Source organism: Medicago truncatula, chromosome 2 (assembly GCF_003473485.1).
Source record: "Medicago truncatula cultivar Jemalong A17 chromosome 2, MtrunA17r5.0-ANR, whole genome shotgun sequence".
NCBI lineage: Eukaryota > Viridiplantae > Streptophyta > Magnoliopsida > Fabales > Fabaceae > Medicago > Medicago truncatula.
Window position 1 is genome coordinate 47,487,325 of NC_053043.1, and position 26,301 is coordinate 47,513,625.

The 26,301-nt window shown below is 31.5% G+C and overlaps 4 protein-coding genes across 6 annotated transcripts; 3 read left to right on the forward strand and 1 right to left on the reverse strand.

The window, feature by feature from the left end:
- Positions 1-136: 136 nt before the first annotated feature.
- On the reverse strand, positions 137-2,952 carry LOC25487877 (lysine histidine transporter 1). Its single transcript, XM_013609936.3, has 7 exons — positions 2,783-2,952; positions 1,787-2,170; positions 1,290-1,683; positions 880-988; positions 692-783; positions 535-603; positions 137-442 (listed from the first exon to the last, which is right to left on the reverse strand). The coding sequence occupies exons 1-7, from the start codon at positions 2,920-2,922 to the stop codon at positions 344-346; spliced, it is 1,287 nt and encodes a 428-aa protein (XP_013465390.1). The 5' UTR covers positions 2,923-2,952; the 3' UTR covers positions 137-343.
- Positions 2,953-6,216: 3,264 nt separating this feature from the next.
- On the forward strand, positions 6,217-8,978 carry LOC25487878 (actin). Of its 2 annotated transcripts, none has more exons than XM_013609938.3 (5): positions 6,217-6,440; positions 6,895-6,967; positions 7,275-7,668; positions 7,949-8,562; positions 8,682-8,978. In XM_013609938.3, the coding sequence occupies exons 2-5, from the start codon at positions 6,908-6,910 to the stop codon at positions 8,745-8,747; spliced, it is 1,134 nt and encodes a 377-aa protein (XP_013465392.1). In that variant the 5' UTR covers positions 6,217-6,440; positions 6,895-6,907; the 3' UTR covers positions 8,748-8,978. The 2 variants fall into 2 exon arrangements, with proteins under 2 accessions (XP_013465392.1, XP_039686785.1); XM_039830851.1 differs by having other exon boundaries at positions 6,217-6,432.
- Positions 8,979-10,398: 1,420 nt separating this feature from the next.
- Positions 10,399-15,843, forward strand: LOC25487879 (U-box domain-containing protein 33). Of its 2 annotated transcripts, XR_003009507.2 has the most exons (8): positions 10,399-10,841; positions 11,160-11,278; positions 11,683-11,792; positions 12,543-13,068; positions 13,488-14,039; positions 14,224-14,628; positions 14,732-14,946; positions 15,032-15,168. XR_003009507.2 is itself a non-coding variant. In XM_013609939.3 (7 exons), exons 1-7 carry the CDS (start codon positions 10,622-10,624, stop codon positions 15,212-15,214), a joined length of 2,433 nt encoding a protein of 810 aa, XP_013465393.1. In that variant the 5' UTR covers positions 10,402-10,621; the 3' UTR covers positions 15,215-15,843. The 2 variants fall into 2 exon arrangements, 1 of the variants encoding a protein (XP_013465393.1); XM_013609939.3 differs by having other exon boundaries at positions 10,402-10,841; positions 14,224-14,946; positions 15,032-15,843.
- A 6,061-nt stretch (positions 15,844-21,904) lies between these two features.
- On the forward strand, positions 21,905-25,583 carry LOC25487881 (protein TRM32). The gene is made up of 5 exons (XM_013609942.3): positions 21,905-22,061; positions 22,555-22,767; positions 23,059-23,120; positions 23,235-24,492; positions 24,693-25,583. Exons 2-5 carry the CDS (start codon positions 22,617-22,619, stop codon positions 25,298-25,300), a joined length of 2,079 nt encoding a protein of 692 aa, XP_013465396.1. The 5' UTR covers positions 21,905-22,061; positions 22,555-22,616; the 3' UTR covers positions 25,301-25,583.
- Positions 25,584-26,301: the final 718 nt, after the last annotated feature.

Below are 26,301 nucleotides of genomic sequence, written 5' to 3' on the forward strand. Positions count from 1 at the left end.
CAACAAAATTACAAAACCTAGCTCATATAATGTATCTGTAGTTTAATTTTCTCATCCATTTTTACACTTTCTAAGTTTTGTACTTCATTCAAGCATCTATTATAGATGCTATACAAACACCAACCAAAGTCTCCCCAAAAAAAGCTTCACTTAAAACATTTAAGCAAGAAAAAAAAATCATTGAATCTTCCACACACAAAAAATATCATTGAATACAAGCAATTTCCTTCATTTGTTCTTCAATTGAAACTCAATTATGTACATTGAAATTGGAAAATAGATAGTTTATTGGCAGCAAATAAATCAATCATAGAGAAAATAGACATCATCATTGTCAAGGAGTTTAAGAGTAAAACTGGTAGGACTTGGCTTCAAGGATAATACTCCTCAATGCTCCAATGGGTGCTAGAATCATTATACATACCCCAAGAACAATACATATCTGTAATATATGGAGCAAATATTAAACATGTGCTTAATTATAACATTATTAAAAAAACTTAGAGAAAAAATGCAATAATTAAAGATACCTACCCAATTAATCCACCAAGACAAGCTGAATCTCTTTGGATTGTAGAGTTTAAGCCACATGATACATGGAAGCTGAAAATTTAATAGAATGAAAAGATGAGTAAGATTATGATTATCTAAGAAAATTTAGTAATTATATTTACAATTTCTCATGGCTTACAAAATATGTTGTTGGAGCAAAAGCAAATCCTCCAAAAAATCCCAGGAGGCCACCAAAAAATGGGAAGGTAATGGCTAAGAACATTGTTAATGCTGAAAAAAAACAATGCAAACACATAAAACCAAAAGAAAATACATCATTCGTAGTCATTAAAAATCCAAAGTTGTACACTACTTTATTTCACTTACCCACGTATACATTACGCACAACAAAACGAAGGATTTTACTTGATTTGAAATTCAATTTCTCCACCAACACTTTATTTTCAATAAAGTCAAACACCGGCATTGCATAAATCTACACCAACAATCAAAATATGAAATTAATATTATAAGGGTAGGACTTTGTTATCATATATAAAAAATATAAACTACAAATTTTAAAATGATCTATAGATTTAACTTCATTTTATGAAATTAATTATGAAAATATATTTTCAAAGACTAAATATTGTCGTGAAATGAGATCGACACTTTTAAATTTTAAGAATTACTTCAAAATTTCGCTAAATTTGATCATGACATCCCATCTTAAAAATCTATGGACAAAATGAAAATAATGGTTAACTAAAAAGTTTCCTAAAAAGATTAAATTTTACCTGATAGCTTCCAATGACATGTAAAACCACAAAAAAGTTAGCCATTGCAATAAGCCAAGCTGGTTTTTCCAAAGACATGAGGATATTATCTTTAACCTCATTGCCAAACACATAATAACCGATAATAGCAACAGGAAAGTAGCACAAAGCAACAACCATGTAGGCAAAGATAACTCCTTTCCACATTGGACCCTTAGATGGTTTCTCAGGTGTAGATGGGATTGTAGATTGAATTTCCAACACCACATTGTGTCCTGCATAGGCAAAAGCAACAGAACCAAGTGCATTAAAGAAATTAAAGACAGATCCTGCACTAGTCGTGGCTTTGCTAGTATATTGTACATTTGCTTGTACTCCCTTGTGTACACTACCAACCCAAGCAATTGCAGAGTAACTGAAACATCATAAACATACATACAAAAAAGTTAGCCATATATTCCAGAAATCAAAAAACAAATTTAAAAGTATTGAAATTAGAAAGAAGTTGACATATATACCAAAAGGACATAACTGCTGCAACAAAAGATACACTAGAAAGGGAGTTGAGGTTGGGTAGATGACACAATACAAATTGAGCAGAGGCAAAGATCATAATGAAAAAGCTCAATTTGATTGGTTTGCAACTTGGACAAACTGTATTGTGAAATTTTTGCAATGATGCACCTCCGGTGACCATGTAGACAATGTCCACCCCAACTTGTACCACAAGTTGTTGAGGCATCACAATCCACAACCCTAACTTTTCACCAAACGCATGTTGGCCCAATTCATTATATGTATCAAGACGTTTTCCCGGAACCATCTCATGCATCTCAACCATTTGCCACAGGGTGTAGAGAGTGATGATCCATGAAAGGATAAGTATAATCAAACCTGGACCCCTGAATAGAGTAAAAGAAATATTCATTAATTTGTTACATTTATTGAAGTAATACATGGCAGTGTCAACTTGCCATTTTAAATATATTTTTCATGTACGACTTTCTTGAAAATAAATTGAAACCTTCTAAAAATGAAAATAAATTGAAATCGTACATAGAATTTGCAACTTATACCATTTAGTTACCTTTATCAACTACACCAGATTGGTAAAAAAATAAAAAATACATTCAAATTATACTATAGTAAAGTAAAAACTAAAATAAAAATTATAATATACATTGTGTTTTTTAATAAAAAAAACAACAACTACAATATATAAATCCAATTTGTTTGGTTTTAAGTAATACTATATTTCAAAAAGTAATCTCGATCAAAAATAAAATTCAAAAAGTAATACTATATTTCTTTCAAAAAAAAAACAATACTATATTTTCCTTAAAAAAGTAATATAATATATTTGAAAACATAAGAATCATAAAACTATTTTTTTTTTTTTTGTTTAAAAGAAGGAATCATAAAACTTTGTTTCTTTATTTTATTTTACAGAATATTTCATGGTTTATTTTAGAGAATATTTTTCATGGTAAGTGTAATTTGGGTTTAAAATATACCATCCAAGGGCTGCCATGGAAAAGGGGAGACCAAGAACACCAGCTCCAACCATGGCAGTGACATTGTGGAAAGTAGAGTACCACCATTTTGCATTTCTTTCAGAGTTATTTGGTTGTCGGTCTTCACTTTGTTTTTCCATCCCTGAATTTCCTCTTTCTATCTGGTTTTCCTTCAATCTATTTGAACTAGAACAATAAATTAAAAGAGTTGTTTTTCATATATACATACACAATAAAAATCTATTTGATCTTATTATAGCAATATCCTCGTAGTAGTTATATTAGAATAATATTCTCATAGTTTCTCTCAAATGAAATAAACCCTAGGTTTCTCTCAATGCTTTTAACTATCTATACATACATGAATTAAACTAAAACTACCTTTTATTCATAACTATCCTTTCTATTCATAACTATCTTTTCTATATGAACATTGATAGTGTCCCGCAAAGACTAAAACACAACATGTCAAATTATGGTCATGGATTGGACTACCCTATATAACCTTTATAGTTTGAATCTATAATAAATAGAGATGTACTATGAATTTAATTTGAATGATTATATTGAAATCCGAAGCTTCTATATATACGATCTAGCCAACTACATCAAATTCAAAATTTCCTAAACACATATATATGCCTATTTTGATTATTACGCTCATATTATCATGCTCTTTTTGGTTTTGAATTGCAATATATGATTACTTACACCTCTAAAAAATTGATTAAATATAAGCAATATGAACAAAACCATATAATAAATAATAGCTAAACATAAAATAGGTTTGAAACTAGAGACACTTACGGTTTGGTGGTGAGGACCAGAGTTGAAACGAGAGCTGCACAACCGAAAAGAGAAACAAAGAGAAGTGAAGAATAACGTGCTTATTTGGATTAGTGGTGTGGTTATTTATAGTCAAGTAACAAAACAATAAAGTTTGTTATTTTAGATATAATCAAGTAAAAAAAACACAATTTGTTACTCAAAGATAAATTATTATTTTTTTAACTACAAAACGACAATTTGTTGTAACAAAAAATCGCCTTTACAGGAGACAGAAAAAGAAAAAGAAGTGTCATTTGTAACAATTTTATTCAAACAGATTAAATTATATAATTTTTATTACGATCAATCTATACTCTATCCTTACTATATATAAAGAAAATACACTTAAATTACATGGTTTGGGCTGCCTTTTTTATTGTCTATTTTACCTTTCATTTAAATTAATGTATTTACTAATTTATCCTTTAATAATATTATTTTAAATTTTAATTAAAAAATAAATTTCATAAAATAAGAACAATATTATCAATACTATCGAAAAGACGGGAACTCACGCGCCCTTCTTTCCGCTTTTTTATTGCGTTAACGTTTGAAAATTATGAACGGTATCTTTTTTATGAAATTTTAATTTTGATTAAAACTAAAAATATAAATGTTTGTTGTTTTCAAGTTATAACAAATAAAACTAACTATGATTATCTATTTCAATGACGCCAACAATATAACAAAAAATATAATCTAAATTCTTTTTTTAATGATACCATCAAAAATCTTTATTATAGAAAAAGTTGTTTAAGGATATAATTGGGATAATGAAAACCTAATTGTAAATATATTTATCTAGTTTGTTACACTTTTTATGATAAAGGTAAAAAAAACCAGACACACACACACACACACACACACACACACATATATATATATATATATATATATATATATATATATATATATATATATATATATATTCATACCGTGTTTGTTATATTTTTTTTAATATTTAAATTTATTCTTATCTATTTGTTACGTGTGTTATTTGTATTGAAAATTGAGAGTATTGTTGGAAAAAGAAAAAGCTAGGTCAAAAGAGCTGAAAAATGTTATTTTCTTTGTATATAGTATAGATAGATTAAATAGGAAGTGGATAGAGATTTTGGGTCAAATTTTTTATAATTTCAATTATACATTTAAACAAATTTTCCTATATTAATGTTATATTTTTAGTGGTACTAAAAAAAGGACAATGTTAACCGGTGACCCCGAGCATTGGTTAAGCAGCTAAAAGAAGTAATATTTTATTGAAAAGTGGTGTGATAATTAGTTGGTCAAAAGTAACAATTTATATTTCCAATACAATTTTTCTATTTTTGGATTCCTTAACGGGACACTGGTTAACAAGACCCTTAAAAAAATAAGATTTTTTTTTAGGGAAAAAAAAAATAAGGATTTATATTTTATTTGTTAAATTACTATTGTTATTGAAAAAGATAAACATAATTTTTTGAGTTTGTTACAGTTTGAAAGTCACGAATACTTACACTTATAATTTTAATCAAAATAAAAATTCCATATAAACATAAAATAGATTTGGATTTTTTTATTCCCTAAAAAAAAAAGATTTGGATTTTTTTATAAAAATAGGCATATATTTTTATAAATTCCATATAAACATAAAATAGATTTGGATTTGCAATAAAAAGAGCATAAAGACGACGAACATGTGACTTCCCGTCTTTTTGCTAGTAAACATAAAATAGATTTTGATTTTTTTATAAATTTTTTAAAACAATATTATATAATTCATCCCGTAACTTAACTTCAGGTAACATTTTCGTCCTTTATCTTTTTTTGTCCCAATTTTGTCATTTATGTTACAAAATGTCAAGATTATTATTCTTATTTATATAGAAAAAAAAAACTAAAAAAAATCATTAAAAACTCATCAAACTCATAAACAAATCCAAATCTTCATCATACAAGTCTACTAACTCATATTTCATTAAAAATTCTCATAAAAAATGATAAGATATTAACATTTTATAACATCAGAGAGAATTGAATGTGGAACTTTGAGGAGGAGCACGCTATAAGGTCTCATGTTAACACCCTCAGTTCAAATAACATTAAATGTCAATATACAACTTTGATCATTAATATCATTAATTAATAAAAAAATTATAAATGTTTGATATTTTTAAAATATTCAATAAAACAAATCAAAGAACATATTACATATTGACATTTGTAATTTGAGAAATGTTAGGAACACTCTCTCTCCATTACTCTCTCTACCACTCACTCTCCCACCCATTAGATAAAATTCAGGTGGGACTAATCACTTCACGTGGGATCCATTTCTAATGTGTAATACCCACAAGAGAGTTTTCATAGCACTTCTTTTATAATTTATATATTGCCAAAAGAATATGATAAAAGCAAATTATATAAATATTATATATTATTCTCACAAAAAAAATATTATATATTATAAAATTGGGACATGTATCTAAAACTAAAAGTATGATAAAATATACGAACCCCCGATGGACCCAAAATGGAGAAAGCAAATGAAGTAGTGAGAATGCTAAAAATAGGCCAAACTATAAAAAGCAATGGAACATATTAGAGGACAGGATGTGACAGATTAAAAGGACACGTGTGACCAACAACGTTAATGTCGTTCTTAGAACTTAGAATCGGACGTTGTTGAAAGATAATCGTGAACGTGGAGCACATCATTTACAAACTGAAAACACGTGAAATTTGAGCTTCTTCTGTTGCATTCTTATCATTTTTTGTTGCTTTCAACGGTTGCAGCTGAGGTAGGAGAATTCATTCTCTCTTTTGACGCACCATTTCAGGTTTTTACGTACGTTAATTCATCTATTTCTTTCTTGATATTGATGTATATGGTTAAATTCTTTATGTTTGTTTTGTTAACAATCTCATGCATTTTGTTTCATTTTGTTTTGCTAATTAACAAAATTGTACGAGTCTTATTTGATAGGTTGGAGCTCGCATTAGAACCCAGTATTTTTCATTTATCTGTATTTAGCATGTGTGAATTTCATGTTATTTAAAACAAAACAAAAATATCTAAATTGCTTTGAAGAGTTGTACATAATGTGATTGTGATATATTGTGCCAAACATGTTATGGTAATCTAAATAGTGATAAGTGTAAGAAAATAATTAGTGAGGTGTAGAAATAGATGTAATAAGTAATGGTGAGAAAATTTAAGATGTTTTTTTTTTTTAAATTGTTTGGAATTGCACTTGGTGTTGTCTTTCAATGCACTGAGAAGGAATGTATGGTTTGTGCAGATTTTGAAAGACAATGGCAGACGCCGAGGATATTCAGCCACTGGTCTGTGATAATGGAACAGGAATGGTTAAGGTAAAGTACAAATGTGATTCTAGTTTCACAATTTTTCCTGAAGAAGCGATTTGGCTATGTATCTTTTCTGTTTTCTCTTCGGTGTTTGTTAAATAATAGTTATAGCAATGTAGCGAAATTTGAACAAATCAATATTGTTTTGTGATTCACTATCTAGTACTAAATGTTGTTGTTAAAGAGCTGCTATATAAGTCAATAAAACTATTGCATAGAAGAATTTGAATGAACTGCTATTTTCTGCAATCTTCGATTCTCACTTTCTACTACTTTGCTGTGAAACTATTGCATTGTGATTTGCAACGTTTAGGCTGGATTTGCTGGAGATGATGCTCCAAGGGCTGTGTTTCCTAGCATTGTTGGTCGACCACGCCACACCGGTGTGATGGTTGGCATGGGACAAAAAGATGCATATGTTGGTGATGAAGCTCAGTCCAAGCGTGGTATATTGACTCTAAAATATCCAATTGAACATGGTATTGTGAGTAACTGGGATGACATGGAGAAGATTTGGCATCATACCTTTTACAATGAACTCCGTGTGGCCCCAGAGGAGCACCCGGTTTTGCTCACTGAAGCACCGCTCAATCCAAAGGCTAATCGTGAGAAAATGACACAAATTATGTTTGAGACATTCAACACACCTGCTATGTATGTTGCTATTCAGGCCGTTCTATCGCTCTATGCCAGTGGTCGAACAACCGGTTAGTCATTTCCCGATTTAAGAAAGCTAATGTCTCGCATCTAGTCTAGTTTACATTCTATGTTATTTTATACTGGTCTGTAAAAATTAAGCATGCATTGCAAGGTTCAGTTTGCTAGTGGATATATGGAGCAGATATTGAATGTGAGTTAAGAAGTCTAGTTAAGTTCACAGGGAAAAAAGGGAAAATAGACAAAAATGGATTTCAAAAAACTTGGTTCAATATCTATGGCTATTTTATGATTAAATTCTGATTGAAAACTTTATATTAATATGTGCAGGTATTGTTCTGGACTCTGGAGATGGTGTCAGCCACACTGTACCAATCTACGAAGGATATGCCCTTCCACATGCTATCCTTCGTCTTGATTTAGCAGGGCGTGACCTCACTGATGCCTTGATGAAAATCCTTACCGAGCGTGGTTATTCTTTCACTACCACAGCCGAGCGTGAAATTGTAAGAGATGTGAAGGAAAAGCTGTCTTATATTGCCCTTGATTTTGAGCAAGAGCTTGAAACTTCAAAAACAAGTTCTGCTGTTGAGAAGAGCTATGAGCTTCCTGATGGACAGATAATCACTATTGGTGCTGAGCGTTTCCGTTGTCCTGAGGTTCTTTTCCAGCCTTCCATGGTTGGAATGGAAGCTGTTGGAATTCACGAGACGACATACAACTCAATCATGAAGTGTGATGTTGATATCAGAAAGGACCTGTATGGAAACATTGTCCTTAGTGGTGGTACTACTATGTTCCCTGGTATTGCTGACAGAATGAGCAAGGAAATTACCGCGTTGGCCCCAAGCAGCATGAAGATCAAGGTGGTTGCTCCACCCGAGAGAAAATACAGTGTCTGGATTGGTGGCTCTATCTTAGCTTCTCTTAGCACTTTTCAACAGGTGAGAAACCGATATATTCACATTGTCCGTGTGATTTATGCACGCAGTAGAATGCTTTTTTGACGTGTTTGATTGATTTGGGATACTAATGTTGAAATACTTATTTTTTGAAAATGCAGATGTGGATTGCAAAGGCCGAGTACGATGAATCTGGTCCTTCAATTGTACACAGGAAATGCTTTTAGAATGCTGCAAAATGGTTTGGTTTAGGTACAATGTTCTTGTTTCGCAATTCAATAGCGACTTGCGACGATGGATAATTTTTTCTTGATAAAGTATTTATGTAATGTTAGAACGGTGAAGTCACTGAAGCTGGAGTTACATGGCATAGTTAATTCTTTCATTTATTTTGTTTTACCAATTACCAATTGGTAATGTTGAACAGTTGATCTTGATCTTTAACTATAAATCAAAGACATTTCAATTTATCTACATGCTTCTCCATAATCATAATTGAAGTTGAGTAGGGTGCTATAGTTTTATACCAAAAAAGAAGAATAACCACAGTATATACTTTTCAAGCAAGTTAAATCAGGCCCTCCATTTTTTGTCCAAATACATGTCCATGTATTGGATTATATATGAAATTCATCCTCTTGTACGTTAAACAGGTTTTCTAAATTTGATATTTGATGCACAAATATGTTTGGTTTTTTGGTTGCTGACTGGACATTTTGAATATTTACACTTTTTTTTTATTTTGCAAAAATGGACTATGTATAATGTAGTAGTACTATAAAACTTTCATCATGATGAGGTCCCTTGTCTAACACCCCACCTATTACTAATGATGATATGAATTAATTTTTTTATAGAAAAAATACACTCCTTATCATTTTTTTTAAACACAATCCCGTATCGTTATTTGGCCGTAAACAATAATTTTTTATTTTATCTTTTAACTAATGAACTTTGCATTCTCTGTCTTTGAGATTCCTACATGTTAAATTTCTAAGCTTAGGTATACAAAAGCAGGAAAGGCTGTCACTTCTCTCACCTAATGAACGTTGAAATTGGGATTTTTTTTTCGGTTAGGTGACAAAAACATACCCCTTTGTCTTTTAAGTTATTCTTTATTATGAAACACATCAATTTAAATATTTATGTTAACGTGAGACGGTGAGAGTCATAGATCATAGTTTAGTGTTTTTTATTTGGTTTTGCACCAAATCATGCAAATTCGTCAAATCAATGGTTAGATTCACATTTTGAGTAAGGACCGTGTGTGACAAAACCACGTCAAATTAGTTTAGTGTTCTTCTTCTTTAAAATAAAGCACGTCCGTGTAATAGGATTTTAGAGTTTTAGTTTAATTATTACCAAATGCAATTTAGATCGAAATGATAGTTTTAAATAATTAAATTGGTTAAAGGCTTTGAATTCGTTATTGATCTTACTAAGGGGTTCTTTTCATGTTATACGTATGAGTTGATGGTTGGAGAGAACTAACTCTCATGGTTAGAGACATTAGTTCCATTCAAAAAGAGTCTCGTACCTTGAAAATTAGTCGTTGAAACATTGGCACTTAATTCGATTCTCTTCGGTGCCAATTTGGGTGGGCTAATTTAACTTCTTCAAAAAAAAAAAAAAAAAACATAAACGCATTCACAAAATATCAATTATACTTTTTTTGTGTAGCTTAGTGGTTAGAACTCATACATTTTAAATATAGAATATCCTTAACAACAAAGTTAAGTTAAGTTTGCTTTTGAGAGGAGTTAAGTTAGGTTGACGGGTAATTATACATTTTAGTGTAAGTGTGTATGACGATGAAAGACTTATGTTTCACTTTTAACAGCAAGTATAAATGGAAATAATTCAAACTTGAATCGAATTTCCACATGCACATGGGATCCGCACGCCATGAATTGATGACCAACAAAGTCAATCCTGTAATTAACTCTCACTTTCCTCATTTGCAACACAAACAACAAAAAATCACCATCATCCCAATTCAATCAATGTTTGTTTCTATCTACACCCCTCATTTTACTGGTGGCACCCCACTTCCTCCTCCTCCTCCTCCATTAATCATTCATCTTCATCTACTTCAACAACCATGAAACTTTTGAACCCAAACCCATTTCCCTTTTCTTCTCAATCTCAGACCCAACATATGGAACAACAATCTTCACCTACAAACCTTAAAGTTCATATTGCTGTTGGTAAATCACTTCACAAAACCACCACTTTGCTTCAATGGACTTTTAACCACTTTCAAAACGCTGAAATTGTATTAATTCATGTTTATCAACCTTCTCCTTTTATACCCACTTTGTGTAAGCTCAATTTCTTCACTTTTTAATTATGTGACACTGACACTTCTGATCAAATGTGTTTCTCGCTGTCCAACATGTGTCATACACGACACATGTGATTACATTGAATTATTATGTAATTTTCACAAAATTTCATCGCTGTCGATGTGTCAGTGTTCAGTATTAGTGCTGGTGTAGCCTTTTAATGTAAAATTGTAATGCTTTATGTTATCCTTTTTGTGCATGTTGTGTTTTTTTTTTAAATAAAAAATAATTGTTCTGTCTAATTAGCTTAATTTGTATAATTTTGTTGTTAATTTGTTTAATTTGGTTGCTTAGTGGGGAAAATGCCAGCATCCCAGGCTAATCCTGAAGTGGTATCTGCTTTTAGAAGAGAGGAAAGAGAACAGACTATGAGGTTTACTGATAAGTATTTGAGCATTTGCTTTGCAGCTAAGGTATGTGTTTCTTTTGCATTATGATTTTGATACATTTGGTCTGAGTTCCTAACCGAGTGTTTGGTTCTACAAGGACGAAAATTGGTTTGATTGAGTTTATTTTAGTTAAAGTGAGTTTAAGGGAAAGTGATTTATGTGAAAGTGAGTTGAACCAAATATCAAAATCAATTTTAGCTTGAAGTTAGAATCAATTTTAGAAGCATAATCAATTATAATCAGGAACCCCCAAATAGATCAAAATCAATTTCAAGTCTTCGTAATCACTTTTAGCTCTAGTGTATGTTTTCTTCCCCTGGCTTATGTGAACTATTTTAACTGGAATTATTTTTGTGAAAGTTTGTTAGGTACGGAAGTGTATGAAACCAATTATTGATTGTTTGTGTTGATATAAATTTTGTTGTCAGGTAAAGGCGAGCGTTATTGTAACGGAAGCTGACAAAATCCAAAAAGGAATTGTTGATTTGGTTGTTAAACATAATATTAGGAAGCTTGCCATTGGAGCGGCATCGGAAAAGTAAGTACTGCATTGAATGTATACTTAACCTGTGTTATTTTTGGGACTGTCTTGGTTTTTTTTTTTTTTTGCGGGTTTATTTCTTATAGTGGTGCAGGGGTTTGTTTCTTCCGTATATACTCCCTCTGTCCTATTCTGTCTGTTTGTGCATTGCAATGTGTGCATAACCTTAAATGTCGAATAAAATGAGACAGAGGGAGTTACTTCCGTGTTAGTCAGCTTTGAACTGGACTGCTTTGCTTCTTAGTTTCATTCTAGTGGATAGGTTCCTTTGCCAGGACGGAGCATCTTAGAGTCTTAAGGGGCCTTGCCTATGCTGTTAGAGTTGATTGAAACATCTTGAAACAAGTTTTACATCGCTCAATATGGTAAAGGATGAGGGAGACCAAGACTATATACACATACAGTAAAATATGATACAAGCATCCTCATATAGATATTTAGTAAAATAGGTTTAACTATCGGCATTTTACTGACTTGCCCCCCGCCCCCTAGGGAAGAGTCTGACTCCTTTTATGTTCCTTTGGATTGGAAAAAGTGAATTTATATTATTTTGATCTCAAGTATTTGGTGACCCTATGTCTATACTTTCGGTAGAGAATAGAGATTGACATAACTAACTGGTACGTGTCTTCCTTTGATAACATTAAGCAAACAATTTGCTTCAGTAATTACATTATTTGTCCCTTTTCCTTCACATAAGGGACTGATAAATCATTCTACTTACCAAATCATAATGAAATTTTGCAGTTTCATGAAAGTGAAAAGGAATTCTGGGAAAGCAAATTACACTTCCAAACATGCTCCCCTGTTCTGTGAATTATGGTTTATATATAAAGGCAGACACATTTGGACAAGAGAGGCTTCTGAAACACCATGTTCTTTGTCTTCACATGCTCAACCAGATATCGCAGCCACAGAAAGCTTGAGATGTCGATCTTTTCAGTATGGTAAGAATGAACTACCCCATTTGGAACGTCTTCAACCAAATTCTGCTAGAACTACAGTATGTTCTGGAATTAGAAGCTTGGATCTGGGTGAAATCATAGAAACCGAAGCCACTAATTCATCCAAATCATCCAGTTGTAGCAGTTATTGTTCTCCCCAAAATTCTGCTGAGGTTTGTCTAGATAAGTATTCAGAGGTCATGGAAGAAAGAATTAACAGTCAACTTATTGAGACCAATAGAGAAGCTGAGGCAGCAACAGATGAGTCCTTTGCCGAACTATTGAAGTGCAGGAGGTCGGAAGTCAAAGCCATGGAGGCCATAAGGAAGGTAAGCATAATCTAGTTATTGTACAACTTTTGTCAGGAAAGAAACTTCTGGTCTTTGTATATATTTTCATAGTTAGCCATGAGACATCAAGTGTGCTTTCATAGGGATTTAAGAAACTTTGACAAAGTATCCTACCAAGAGTGAATCCATCTGTAAATTACTGGGATTCTATACCCAATTTTTTTAAGATTCAGATTGTCAGGTCAGAATAGCAGAAGAAGCAACATTATGAACTTGTTTGCCTAAGCAGTAAGCACACTCTGATTTGTTTAAATGTGTTGTTTGGAAATTTCTTGGACGTGATGTTATATGGTTTAGGGTATACATATCAAAGTTAGTAACAAATGATGATACTGAGTCTGTGATATGATTCATTTATGAATTATCTCTCCTGACCTAATTATATATTCTATTTTCAGGTCAATTTATTTGAATCTGCTCATGCACATGAGTTGGAGCTCAGAAAAGAGGTAGAGGATGCACTTAGAGTTACCATACTAGAACAACAAAAGCTCGTAGAAGAGAGTGAAGATATTTCCGGTAATCTACAAATGACCATGAGAAATGTGGCACTACTAGATACCCGTGTTAAGGAAACAACCCGTAGGCGAGATGAAGCTTCACACGAACTCTTGCTAATTCAAACTTCCATATCAACCTTGTGGCAAGAAAGGCAGCAGATCCGGAGACAGAAAATGGAAGCCCTTCGCTGGCTGGAACGGTGGAAAAGTCGTGGGCAAGTCGGAGCAGCTCATTACAACGGAGTCATAGGGTTTGCAGAAGAACTTCCAGAGTTAGCAGAATTTTCATTATCAGATATTGAAAATGCTACATGTAATTTTTCCAAGAGCTTTGAAATTGCGCAAGGTGGATTTGGTTGTATATATAAGGGGGAAATGTTGGGTAGAACTGTTGCTATAAAGAAGTTCCACCAACATAATGTGCAAGGACCAGCAGAGTTTCATCGAGAGGTCAGTTTTCACATAATGGTTTGTCTGGTTTTAATCTTTTTTATCTTCAAAATCAAATAAGTTTCGGATGGCTTGAGAGGATTGGAGGTGGAAACAGATTTTGAGGCGTATGAATTTCAATCTCTTTTTGTTTCTTTCTTTCTTTGTATGTCTGATTCAGTTGATGGTTTCCTTTTGCGACCAGGTACAAATTCTTAGTAGTCTCCAACATCCTCATTTATTGACTTTGCTTGGTGTTTGCCCCGAAGCCTGGTCAATAGTATATGAGTACCTCCCTAACGGAACTCTTCAAAACTACCTATTCCGAAAAAGTAACATCATCCCTTTGACATGGAATATCAGAGCACGAATGATTGCCGAAATTTCCAGTGCACTATGCTTCTTACATTCTTTTAAACCGGACGCTATTATCCATGGTGATCTGAAGCCTGAGACTATACTTCTTGATTCTTCACTTAGTTGCAAGATATGCGAATTCAGGTACAGCAGGCTTGTGACAGAGGAGTCTCTCTATAGTCCCAGTTTCCACTTGAGCACTGAGCCAAAGGGTGCTTTCACATATACAGATCCTGAGTTTCAGCGAACTGGGGTACTAACACCCAAGTCTGACATCTACTCCTTTGGACTTATTATTTTGCAACTCCTCACTGGTAGAACCCCAGTTGGATTAACAGTTCTAGTTCGCCATGCAGTTTCATGTGGAAAATTGTCTTCGATTCTTGATTCTTCAGCTGGAGAATGGCCTTCATCTGTGGCATCACGGTTGGTTGAACTGGGTTTGCAATGTTGTGCGCAAAATTGCAGAAACAGACCAGAGTTAACACCTACTCTTGTGAGAGAATTGGAACAGTTACATGTTTCAGAAGAGAGACCCGTGCCATCTTTTTTCTTATGTCCAATCCTTCAGGTAAATAATCTTCTTCTAACCATTGAAAAAGTATAACTAGATTTTGCATGTTATGTGGCTCATGTTTTATACTGTCTTCCTTCAGGAAATAATGCATGATCCTCAAATTGCGGCAGATGGATTTACATATGAAGGGGATGCCATACGTGAATGGTTGGAAAATGGGCATGATACTTCGCCAATGACTAATTTAAAGTTGAGTCACTTGGTTCTCACTCCCAATCACTCAATTAGACTTGCCATCCAAGACTGGCTCTGCAAATCATAAAGGTACATCAATTCGTTTAGGCTAAAGAACACTTTTTATCCCCCTCAAGTTTAAGGCTAGTTTCTTTTGCAGCCACACAATTTTCACCGTTGTCAATATACCCCGTATCCGATGATGTTAAATTGGTTTTGATCCCAACCCGTTAGTTAGTCAACTTTAGTTGCCGCCTTGCTGGGAATTGCCTGTGTTACACAATTCAAGTACATACAAAAAATAAATTTAGCCACAGTTTCCAGCCGAGAGAGCAAAGAAAGAAAAAGGTGAATGCAAAAGATGGTCATTGCCTGAGTACCTGTCATTCTATTAGGATTCATCATTCTCATAAAAGTAACCATTTATGTGGGTTGTTGACAAAAAGTAGCCCTTTGTGTATGTTAACCAATATATGTATATGCTATTTTTGCATTGTTCTTCTGTAATCTTTCTAGTTTCATCATTTACAAGTGTTCAATGTTAGAAGGTTGGTTTTATCGCATGTTTGGTAAATCCTTTTATACGATAGAACATTAGATTTTATAGAATCTTCTACAGAAATATTGAGTGTAGACTCTAGTGCTGATAGTGCATAATAATAAATAACCTGTCATTGTACAAAATCATAATTCATAAGGAATGGTTGGCTCGACTAAGTTAAGATGGGATATCTTTTGTTCGGTGTTTCTAAGCTCTAACAACATCTCTAATAGGAGTTCCTTATCTCTAATAGGTATTACTTATTAGTTTTTAAATCTGTGGCAAATAAGCCACCTTTTCATATTGGAGTTAATCTAGGTAGTAGGTTGAGTTCCTTAAAGTTATGCAATGTTTTTGTATAAGAAACATTTGAGTACGAATAAAAATTATTTTCTATCTTGCAATCAATCAACTCTTGAATAAAAGTATAAAGTGTTAGTTGTTTAAAGGTTGCTTAAAATTATACCATTGGAGCAAAATATGCTTATACATGATTGGAGCAAAATATGCATCAGTTGCTTAAATATGATATATAGCTAAAAAATTGTATATGGCTAAGCAATCCAAACAGTTAAAAGTTTATTGCTTGCATATTTACGAACGTATTGCCCGTTTGGGGAAATTTGTAGCAGCGAAGGAAGTTAGCTCGCAAGTAGAAACTATAAACGCATGTATTTAAACCTTCATTTGAATCTGCAAACCCTTGTTGCCTTCATTTCAATCTTAAGCTTCATCTTTGAAGAACGAAGGTAAGAGGATGGAACCATTGATTTTCACTTACAAGTGATTTATGCCGACAATATATCTACATTAACAACAATTAAAACGTGAGATGTAGAGTAAGCAATCCAAAGAAATTAAAGTTAATTTCCCGTTCATGTCAGATTGTCCTTTGAGAGAGAGATATATGTTTTCAAAAATAATAAGTTATAATCGCATATTTACAAAGGCTTTGCCTTTCTGGGGAAAATTATACCATCAAATAAAGCTAACTAGCAACCATAAATACATGTATTCAAAACCAAAGTTTGAATATGCAAACACCTTGTTACCTTGATTTCAATCTTAAACATGCTTCCTCTTTGATGAACGAAGGGAAGAACTGACAAGCATTTCCGTTTGAAGCAATCCAAAAATGGATTGGACTCCACTTGTGTTCCATTGATAAATTTCATCCTTGTCACTTTGATTGCCACTTTGTGTTTTGACATTATCATGTGACCCTTATAACCAAGACTAGGAGATTTAACTTCTTTTGTGTCAAGAAATTGTTTGAGAAAGAGGTCAAGTTTTTCTTATTTTCATTCTTGTTGAAATTAGAGTTACATATGCCAAATGTGGTTAACAATGATTTCTCCCTTAGAGTGTCTGGTTTTGGAATTGCCTGCCATTCCCAAAACCTTGAATTTCACTGGAAAATCTTCGAGCACGGTTTCTTTCTTCCTTACGTATAGTTCCTTCTTCCAGCAATTTCAGTGTCCTTTCTGCTTTCTTCTTTACAATAAGTACCAGTTGAACCTCCATGTGAATCATTCTTATTAATTTCAGAAATGTTGAGTACAAAGAAACCATGATCACAATATATCTTTCCCACAAAGTTATTGTTGTTTGTCGTTACAATCTTGTCAGATTTAAATGACACTTTAATCTCATTATTTTCCAACAAGACACTGAAGTTAAATTTTCTCTTATATTATGTACACAAAGTACGTCGATGAAAGTCTATTCCGATGTGAGCTTCAGAAGAACTTTTCCTTTTTCCGAAACTGCAACATTTCACGAAACACACAAATAAGACAATCATTGCTCAAATATAGGAAGTAAAAGCATCTTTGTTTGCTCAAATATGCCTGGTAACCCCAGAGTCTACCGATCATTTGTAACAATGATCACAATATTAACTTAAGAAATAACCGCAACAGTTGTATCATCTCCTTTAACGTGGACCAAATCAGTTTTAACTTTAGATTGATTATCATTTTGTTTGCTCATTCTTTGGGGGCATTGTCATTTCTCACTTTATGACACCATGCACCTCAACGCATGGGATAGAATGAGAAATGAAAGCCCTCCCAAAGAACGAGAAATGACAATCCTCCCAAAACTAAAGCTAATTTGGGCGATGTTGAAGAGGAGATGATATAATTGTTGCGGTCGTTTTTCAAATCTATATTAAAAACTTGTCATTTAAAAACGAAAGTTAGTTTAAAAACTTGTCAAAAAAAAAGTTAGTTTAAAAACTTGTCATTTAAACATTTTTCAACAAGAAATTAGTTTGATTTAAATTTGATAATAGATTGGATTTTTTTTACGAATAAAATAAATGAAGGGTTTAATGGAGAAACGAAAATCGTCGGTATAAAACAAATTTACACTAAACATTCAATCAGAATATTATCAAGGGTAATCTATATCATTTAGGCCCTTAAAATTACTTAAATTCAAAGTTGAAATGGTTTACGTGTTTGAAATTATGTCTTGTATTCCACGGAACGGTCCGTTTTTAGGAGGAACGGTTCATGTTTGAAAGTTGATTATTTCCACTTGGTTTTTGAAAAATAAATTAATAAATGGATCAGTCACCTTCATCACCTTAACATCTTTTGTGAGGGAGTATTTGTGAATTCTTCGTATTCAAGATTTTTTTCTGGACTGGTTTTATTCAAGGATTTCGTAATATTATCTCGTTTGGACAAGTTGCACAGTAGAGCATAAGTTAACTAATTAATTAACGTCATATTCTCCTGAACCAATCATAATTTCTAAATGATTCTGCTTGACCTTTTTTAATTTATTTTCTTGTGAAGAAAAAAAAATGATCCTGCTGCTTGCCCAGTTTGGTCTAGTGATTATTATGTACAATGTTTTTTAATAGAGAGATTGTGACTTAAAGAAATCATGATTATATTTTGGAGTCAAATTTATGTACTTGTGTAGTTTGAAAGCTATTTGAGAGTCTCTCTTTTTATTTATAAAGACTTGGATATAATAAAGCGCCCTTTGTTTTTGATTCTAAAACTAAAAAAATGGATTTTTCTTTGTATTTTTAAAAGTAATTTTTTTTTTTTTAAATTTACTTAAAAATAGTAAAAGTTATTTCAAACTCATTTGATATAAGTCAAAAAAGAGATCTTGAAATTCACTAACTTAAATATTCATTGTTCGAGATTTTACATAGTAAAAACCACATATTTTTTCAAAATGACATCTTTCAAAAATGACTTTTATGAAAAGCTATTTGAAAATAGCTTTTTTTTTTAGAAATTTTTTCAAAATTTTAGTATAAAAAAAAAATTATAACCAAATGGTGAAATACCTAGAATGATATTTTAAGATAAACTATTCAAACAGATTTTTCATTTGAAGCTTTCGTTGAAAATTTCTTTATTAAAAAAATTATAACAAAATCACAATACACTACTAAAATCTATTTTGAATAAAGCTATAACAAACGGGCACAAAATCTTTAAAAGGAAAAACTTGATTCTTTATCACACAGACAAGGTATTGTATTTCAACCAAATAAACAAAAAAAAAATGAAAAACGTATGGTTCGGGATCAAGCTAATTAGTGTTGTTATGCACTTGTTAAGAAGAAGGGGAAGAAAAAAAACTTTATACCAAAAAGAACATTATTTACGCTTTCAAGAGGTTGATTATAGTATTATGCAAATCTTAAGTTTTTTTTTTTTTTTTTACAAAATCTTAAGATATGTTTCCTTGAAACAGAGAAGAAAAGCAAATGTTTTCAAATTGGATCCTCATCTTCATGATTCTCCAAATCTCAATCACTCTTTTAATCTAACTCTCTCTTGATAATTTTATTACTTTTTAACCAATAAGTTTTAGATTGTTTTTTTTAGTTGATATGGGTCATTTTTTAGAATAACTGGCTTCAATTTCTTATTGGAAAATGATTGCCTTCGATTCTTTACAGAAAAATATAATTATAAAAGAATTGCCTTCGAATTTATATAAATCTTTCTTTTTGGTGAATACTTTATATATAAAATCATTAAAATATAATTAATAGTTTTACAATTGCCTTACCATTATTTTTTTTATTTTTTTTGGTACAATATTTTATTTTATTTTTATGTTAAAGTTTATGTGACTTGGGTTTTGTGGTTCACCAAAGTAAACACAAACTTTAAGATTAAAAGAATATTTATATAAGTTTCTATTGGTACAATAGAGTTTTTTTTTTATAAGTAGAGGTATTTTTAACAAATCAAAATGATATATATATATATATATAAACCTTACGTAAGAGGTTCTCGAAGGCACAAGAAGTGCACGTGAAAAACTCCTAACAAAAAGATATTTACAATAGAATATTGAACGATAAAAAGAGCAAAAAAAGAACACAACTAAAGGATCTACAAATACAACATAGGATTAATCCTCCACTTGTGATTTACGGAGGTACTTACAGGTTATCCATCAAAGTGGTTTTTACATCCGTAAAGAGAAATCAATTCAGGATATTGTAGATAAGTCAACTCTTTACCAATTGAGTTAATCTTGATTAAAAACCGATGTTATATTGAGTAATCAACTGTTAATTTATATAAAATTGATTATAAGTTTTTGAAGATAAATTCCTTTGAATTAAATTATTTTATTTCCAATTTTCTTAATTGAAATTAATTTTATAAAGTCAAATTAACTGAAACTAACTATAAAATTCCTTTGCAGATATTATTTTTTACTAAATAAGCTTCTAAAAACCCTTAACCTTGCCTTTTTGGGTTGTGTTAACCGATGTCCCCGGGGTATAGGTTAATGTATCTAAAAAAGAAAAAATTAAATTAAAAAAGACAATTTTTTTATTTTTGAAATCTTGATTACACAATTTTCAATGCAAAAACTTCTACATTTGTCTTCTTAACCCGTACCCTAGGGGCACCGGTTAACATTTCCCATATTTATTTTCGGAACTAATGATAGGGAGACCAAATCTTTATATAGACCAAAATTAGGGAAACTAAAGTACATTCAAGCCTATCAGAGTATTTGTTATGTAATTGTAAATCCAACCATGGAGACATTCTTTCATGGGCACAAGCATAAATGATTTGTATTTGATCACATACATATAAAAATGTTTTTTTTTTTGAAATATTAAATCATTATATTATCAATTTCATTTTTATTATTAAAAAAAGACTTGATGTGTATGTGTCCAAACATTATTTATTTATGTTTGTATCCATAGTAGAATTTCTCTCCAACCATGTTGCTGCCAACTCAATAGGAGTAGTTACGTGTTATTTTCCTTATTAAACAGACTTGGATTCTCTCAAAGTATATGATTGATATTCGTAAAAAAAAAAAAGTAAGGTTAAGGATTTTTTTTATTTTTATTTTTTTTAGGAAAGTAAGGTTAAGGATTTTTAGAAGCAATATTTCATCAAATTTAACCAAACTAAAGTATGTTATTGATATTCGTAACTTCTTAAGCAATATTTCACTCCAAATGATCAATATGTTAAACTTAACATAAAAACAGAACAAAACTCCAAAAATTGTTTAGTTAGAAATTAGAAAAGAAATCACATCATATTCACCCTAATTACTAAATCACTAATCTATTCTAAAAACTCACTAATCTCGCTAAAAATACTAAAACTAACTTAAGAAAATAACCACTTAAATCCTATAAGAACTTAAATAAAATAAAATAAACAAACAGTAATCGGTCATTGTTGGTCCCACCATTAAGATTTTATGCAACTTTCTTTTTTATATGGAAAGAAAAAAAGTTTGAATAAAGTTGTATATGCGAATTATGACTTTGCTATAGGATATCATTCAAAGTCATATATACAAAATGCGGCTTTGGCTAAAGTCGACATTTTGATATGTTTTTAGAAAATAATTAAAAGAAAACAAAAAATAAGATTCGTACTTACTATATAATATACGATTTACCCCCTTAGAGAACTACCTTTTGGACTATAATTATTTGATCAAACTATATATATACCAAATTCACCAAAGAGGTAAAAAAAAATCAATAATAAGTAAGTTTAGAGTGTAGACATTGAAATTGAATAGTAGTCTTTGATTTTAGTCATAGTCAAAGCAAGATAGAATAGAAGACCAGGTTTGGTAGTATAGAAACAAATCAGACCATAAACAAGACTTTCATAACCAACTTTCCTTGCAACGCAGCCACAACAATTTAATTTAATTATTTATTATACATATAGTAACATATATTAATGTTTTGACTTGTACTTTAGTTGTCTTCACCCTTTATAACGCTAGCCACCTTGTTTTGAACAACTGCTCCAACCTTTGCCTTTGTTATTCATAAGAGAGACATCACCACCTAACTTCACTTCTGCCACAAAAAACTTGTTTCACTTTATTCTTTCATCCATTTAAGGTTTGTGTCTCATTAATTTGTTTATTCTTTTGTGTTTACTTCTATAACAACGGTTAAAAAATGAAGACTTTTCTGTTAATTACACTATATACTATCTAGCTACTTTATAATTGAAATAAACCGTCATGGTTTTATTATGTTATTTACATATTTACTTTGGTCTCACGTTATAAGTTTTATGTATCTATGTTTCTTTAGATGTTGACCAAGATGTTATGCTTGTTTTTTCTGTTAAATATTATGAAAACGGTTTTAATTTATGGAGTTTGATGAAACTGAAATTTCCAGCATGTGTAAAAACTAACACACAATTAGTTATATGTTTTTTCAATCTTTTTATTGTTAATCTGATTGCTTCAGCCTTTGTTCAAAATTTCATATACAAAAAATAATAATAAAAATCATGTAATATGAACATATGAATGCTACTGCTATGTTTTTTTCTTTAACATGTATACTTTATTTATTTGTAACATTAATCATGGTTATGCAGGACAAGGTTTGGAGGCAGAAATTGATTATCACTTGAGTGGATTGAAATTTACAGAAATTGTTATGGGAAAACACTTGATTAGTTCAGAGGAATCTACAGGTCAAATTCAACAAGTTAATCAAGGATGTATGTGGGGCATGTTTCATATTTTTGATTATCATCGTTGGGGTGTCAAAAGGGTGTTTCATTGCAAAAAGAAAAGACATGCCAGATGTAAGCAATTTCATATAAACCACACCATGTTTCTTCTTTTATTTTATCACTTGATTTTTTGTTATTTTTTATTTATTCAGTAATCATTACCATTGCTTTATAATCATCAAAATTGTTTACATAATAAAAAAATATATATCAAGGGGACAATTTAGTCCATCTCATCAAGAACCTTTTGTGTATATAAACAGCTGTATTACTATTGAGTAATTCTACCTATACCTTAGAATTATTTAAAGTAGAAATTAATATCTATGCAAGATAGTTTAAATCTTTTTCACCTATATGCAGATAAGAAAAAGACCAGTTTGCAAGACCAACAAAATGCAGTTACAGATGCAGAATCCCTAAAGGTATGTTTAAAGATTCATGATTATATTTTATGGTCACACCAACAAATAAATAAAAGAATTATTGTATTGTATATAATAATTGTGGTTGAATCTAATATAAAATATAAATATCAGGTAAGTCAACATAGAGAAATATCAAATGCTAAAGGTCAGGCTAGTAGTGGGAATGCACTTCATCAGAAGAAAGATGTCAATACAACAACAGATCAAGGTTCCCTTAACAGAGACATTTCAATTAAATTCAAAAACAATGATGATGTTTTGGAGGTAATTAATGTGGAGAAGAATGCATTACTCAAATTTCTAAGAGATATAGACATTGGTGGTAAAAAAATTCATCAAACTCCTCACAATAAAGCGAAATTGACAAAATCAGGATCATTTCCTTTAACCGCGCCTTCTAAGGTGAAAAACATTAGCTCTAGTACCTTCCGGTCCAAGCAAACTGAAATTTGGCACTTTCCCAAGGGGGAAAAGTTGCTAGCTGGAACTCAGGCTCCAAAAAAGCTTGGGTCAAGTTTAGTGAAAGATATTTCTTATGAAACGTCAAAGCCTTCGGCGAGCGATCTTGGAATCGATAGTGTCACGGCTATGCAACAAAAACCAAGCATTTCTTCAAGACCTTCTGAAGGACTAAGCCACAAAGGATGGAATCAAGTGGTTATTCATCAATTCAAAGCTATAAAACAGAAGATAAAACATGCGCTTGTGGAATTCAAGAAAAGTGGTCACCAAGCATCTGTCGAAGTTATCCACAATAATGAGAAAGAGATCTCACAAAGCTTAGATGTTGGCGTGATTCAAGAATACAGAAAGAGTAAGAGCTTGAGTGAGGCTAAAGCTTCTGAATCTGATTCCAACAAACATGAAGCTAGCCTAATGCGAAGAACATCATCTCTTAACGAATCGATGGATAGATATACTCAGTTGTTTGAGAAAAGTATGAGCAAAGAGATCAAGTGGCAAAGCTCGAAGTCTAAAAGCTTAAGATTGACAAATGATGATAAGATTCACAAGAGTAGGCATGCTCGTATGTTTTCAAGAAGCAATTTGTCTATGCCTAATCTTGAGTCCTTAGGATTTATTCTACACGATGTTCTTATTGATACAAATGAAGCAAATAATACAGTGGAAAGTGATAATGATGTTCAACGTAAATCAGTGAGCGTTCCTTTAAAGATTGATAAATCACTTGAACATTTCAAAGAGGCTGAAGTTGATGAAACGGTTGAAGGGAGTGCCAGAGATGTGAATCCTAGTTCTTTATCGGATAATCCAGCGGTGAAAACAAGCATGACCGCTTATCTTAGCAAGGAGGCAACAACATCACTTGAAATTAGCTGTCAAGACAATATAATCAGCCAAGCAGAAGGTAACAAATTTATGTCAATGTGCATGAGACCAACATAAAATTTCTTTGAGGAATTTAATTGATATTCGCTATAAATCAATCATAATTGTTTTAAAAATATTTGACTTTAATCATAACTACTTTACTCATAAGATGATTTGCGATTGATTGACGGTATCAGAGATCATTACTAATCATTATTTTGGCTATATATATACCAGGAAAGGAATCGAATGCGCGCAGTTCAAATGCAAGTGTGACAGACATAGACACAAACAACAGTCTTGAAAATCATTTCCTTCACTTCAAGTCATATCCGGAAAACGATTCCAATTTCAAATATGTCAAAGACATTCTTGAATTTTCGGGTTTCATGGGAAATGAGCAGACCCAAATGCGATACACGGTAGACCAGCCAATGAAACCATCCTTATTCACAGCTCTGGAAGAAATTTTTCTTCATGAAAATGAGTGTTCTGAAGAAGAGAACATCAATATGTGTGATCACCAACTTCTCTTTAACTTGGTCAATGAAGTACTCTTTCAAATATATGAAAATTCACCAACTTATTTTCCAAAACCCTTTGCATTCAACTACAAACTCAAACCAATGCCTAAAGGGAACTATCTTGTTAAAGAAGTATGGGATAGTGTTAGTTCATATTTGAGGTTGAGACCAGAGTTAGATCAAACGTTAGATGACGTCGTTGGTCGTGATTTGACAAAAGGAAGTGGTTGGATGAATCTTCAACAGGAAGAGGAGTGTGTATCACTTGAACTTGAGGAAATGATCATTGATGATTTATTAGATGAAATTCTCTTCTCATGATGTTGGAAACTCAACTAGATTTAATCAATGGTCAATACTGACTGATTCAAGAGTGTTTCAGACTTTCAGTTCATTGATGATTTTTTGAAGCAGCATAGGATTTATATGTTGATTAATTTGTAAATAGGATTGTACTGTGGCAGATGCTGTGCAGGGTTGCTTAAAGAGTTTTGGTGTGTATTAGTTCCCATGTAAAGAAAGGGTTTTGCTAACAATTAGTTCCCATATAAAACTAATAAGAGTTTAATTAACAAGCATTGTCGGTGTAAAATTATTTATTTTACATATCTATTCAATGATATGTTGTCGCGTTGTTTAATATATTTTTAAAAAATGCATGAGGAAAAAAAAAAAAAATCCTACCCTACTTGATCCACAAAAATACAAATCTACCCTATTTTTTCAAAATTTTCCAAAAATACCCTACTGGTTAGATTTTTCTGGTACCACACAACTTCAAGTTATGGGGTACCCTAAAAGTTGCAAAATATTTTATCATTATTATACCCCACAACTCCAAATTACCTCACAAGTCAAGATTGAAAGGTAGTTTCTTATTTTTATTTTATTTTTTAATTTAAATATCCCACAACTCCAAGTTGTGAGGTACCTTAAGATGAGACCCACTTTTGTCTCCCACATTTTTTTTCTATCAAAATTTTTATAATATGATAAAAAGAATAAGAAAAAACTTAATTGTAATAAACAAATAAAAATTATATAACAAATAAAATTACAATATTTTCTATAAAAAAATACAATAATTCAAGTTAAGTTTTTTCTTTTTTTTGAAAAAGTATGGTAGATTTGTATTTTTGTAAACAAAGGAGGGTAGAAAAGAAAAATTCACACATGAGTTGTCATATTCATTAATTGAAGTGGCAACGTACACATCATTTGATGCAGATGTAAAACAACTTTACACAATTAAACTCAATTAATAAATGGTATATATCACATTAAGTTTGAATAATAAAATATATCTAAATTTTATATATATT

What these genes read in the sequence shown, in the direction of transcription:
- LOC25487879 (XM_013609939.3), top strand. Translation starts at nt 10,622, where the DNA reads ATGAAACTTTTGAACCCAAACCCATTTCCCTTTTCTTCTCAATCTCAG. An exon ending in TCCTTTTATACCCACTTTGT is followed by an intron (nt 10,842 to 11,159) that starts GTAAGCTCAATT and finishes TTGGTTGCTTAG; the next exon opens with TGGGGAAAATGCCAGCATCC. An exon ending in CCATGGAGGCCATAAGGAAG is followed by an intron (nt 13,069 to 13,487) that starts GTAAGCATAATC and finishes TTCTATTTTCAG; the next exon opens with GTCAATTTATTTGAATCTGC.
- LOC25487877 (XM_013609936.3), bottom strand. Translation starts at nt 2,922, where the DNA reads ATGGAAAAACAAAGTGAAGACCGACAACCAAATAACTCTGAAAGAAAT. An exon ending in TCCATGGCAGCCCTTGGATG is followed by an intron (nt 2,171 to 2,782) that starts GTATATTTTAAA and finishes TACTCTATTCAG; the next exon opens with GGGTCCAGGTTTGATTATAC. An exon ending in TGTCTTGGTGGATTAATTGG is followed by an intron (nt 443 to 534) that starts GTAGGTATCTTT and finishes CATATATTACAG; the next exon opens with ATATGTATTGTTCTTGGGGT.
- LOC25487881 (XM_013609942.3), top strand. Translation starts at nt 22,617, where the DNA reads ATGGGAAAACACTTGATTAGTTCAGAGGAATCTACAGGTCAAATTCAA. An exon ending in AAAGAAAAGACATGCCAGAT is followed by an intron (nt 22,768 to 23,058) that starts GTAAGCAATTTC and finishes ACCTATATGCAG; the next exon opens with ATAAGAAAAAGACCAGTTTG. An exon ending in CAGATGCAGAATCCCTAAAG is followed by an intron (nt 23,121 to 23,234) that starts GTATGTTTAAAG and finishes TATAAATATCAG; the next exon opens with GTAAGTCAACATAGAGAAAT.
- LOC25487878 (XM_013609938.3), top strand. Translation starts at nt 6,908, where the DNA reads ATGGCAGACGCCGAGGATATTCAGCCACTGGTCTGTGATAATGGAACA. An exon ending in ATGGAACAGGAATGGTTAAG is followed by an intron (nt 6,968 to 7,274) that starts GTAAAGTACAAA and finishes TGCAACGTTTAG; the next exon opens with GCTGGATTTGCTGGAGATGA. An exon ending in CTCTTAGCACTTTTCAACAG is followed by an intron (nt 8,563 to 8,681) that starts GTGAGAAACCGA and finishes TTGAAAATGCAG; the next exon opens with ATGTGGATTGCAAAGGCCGA.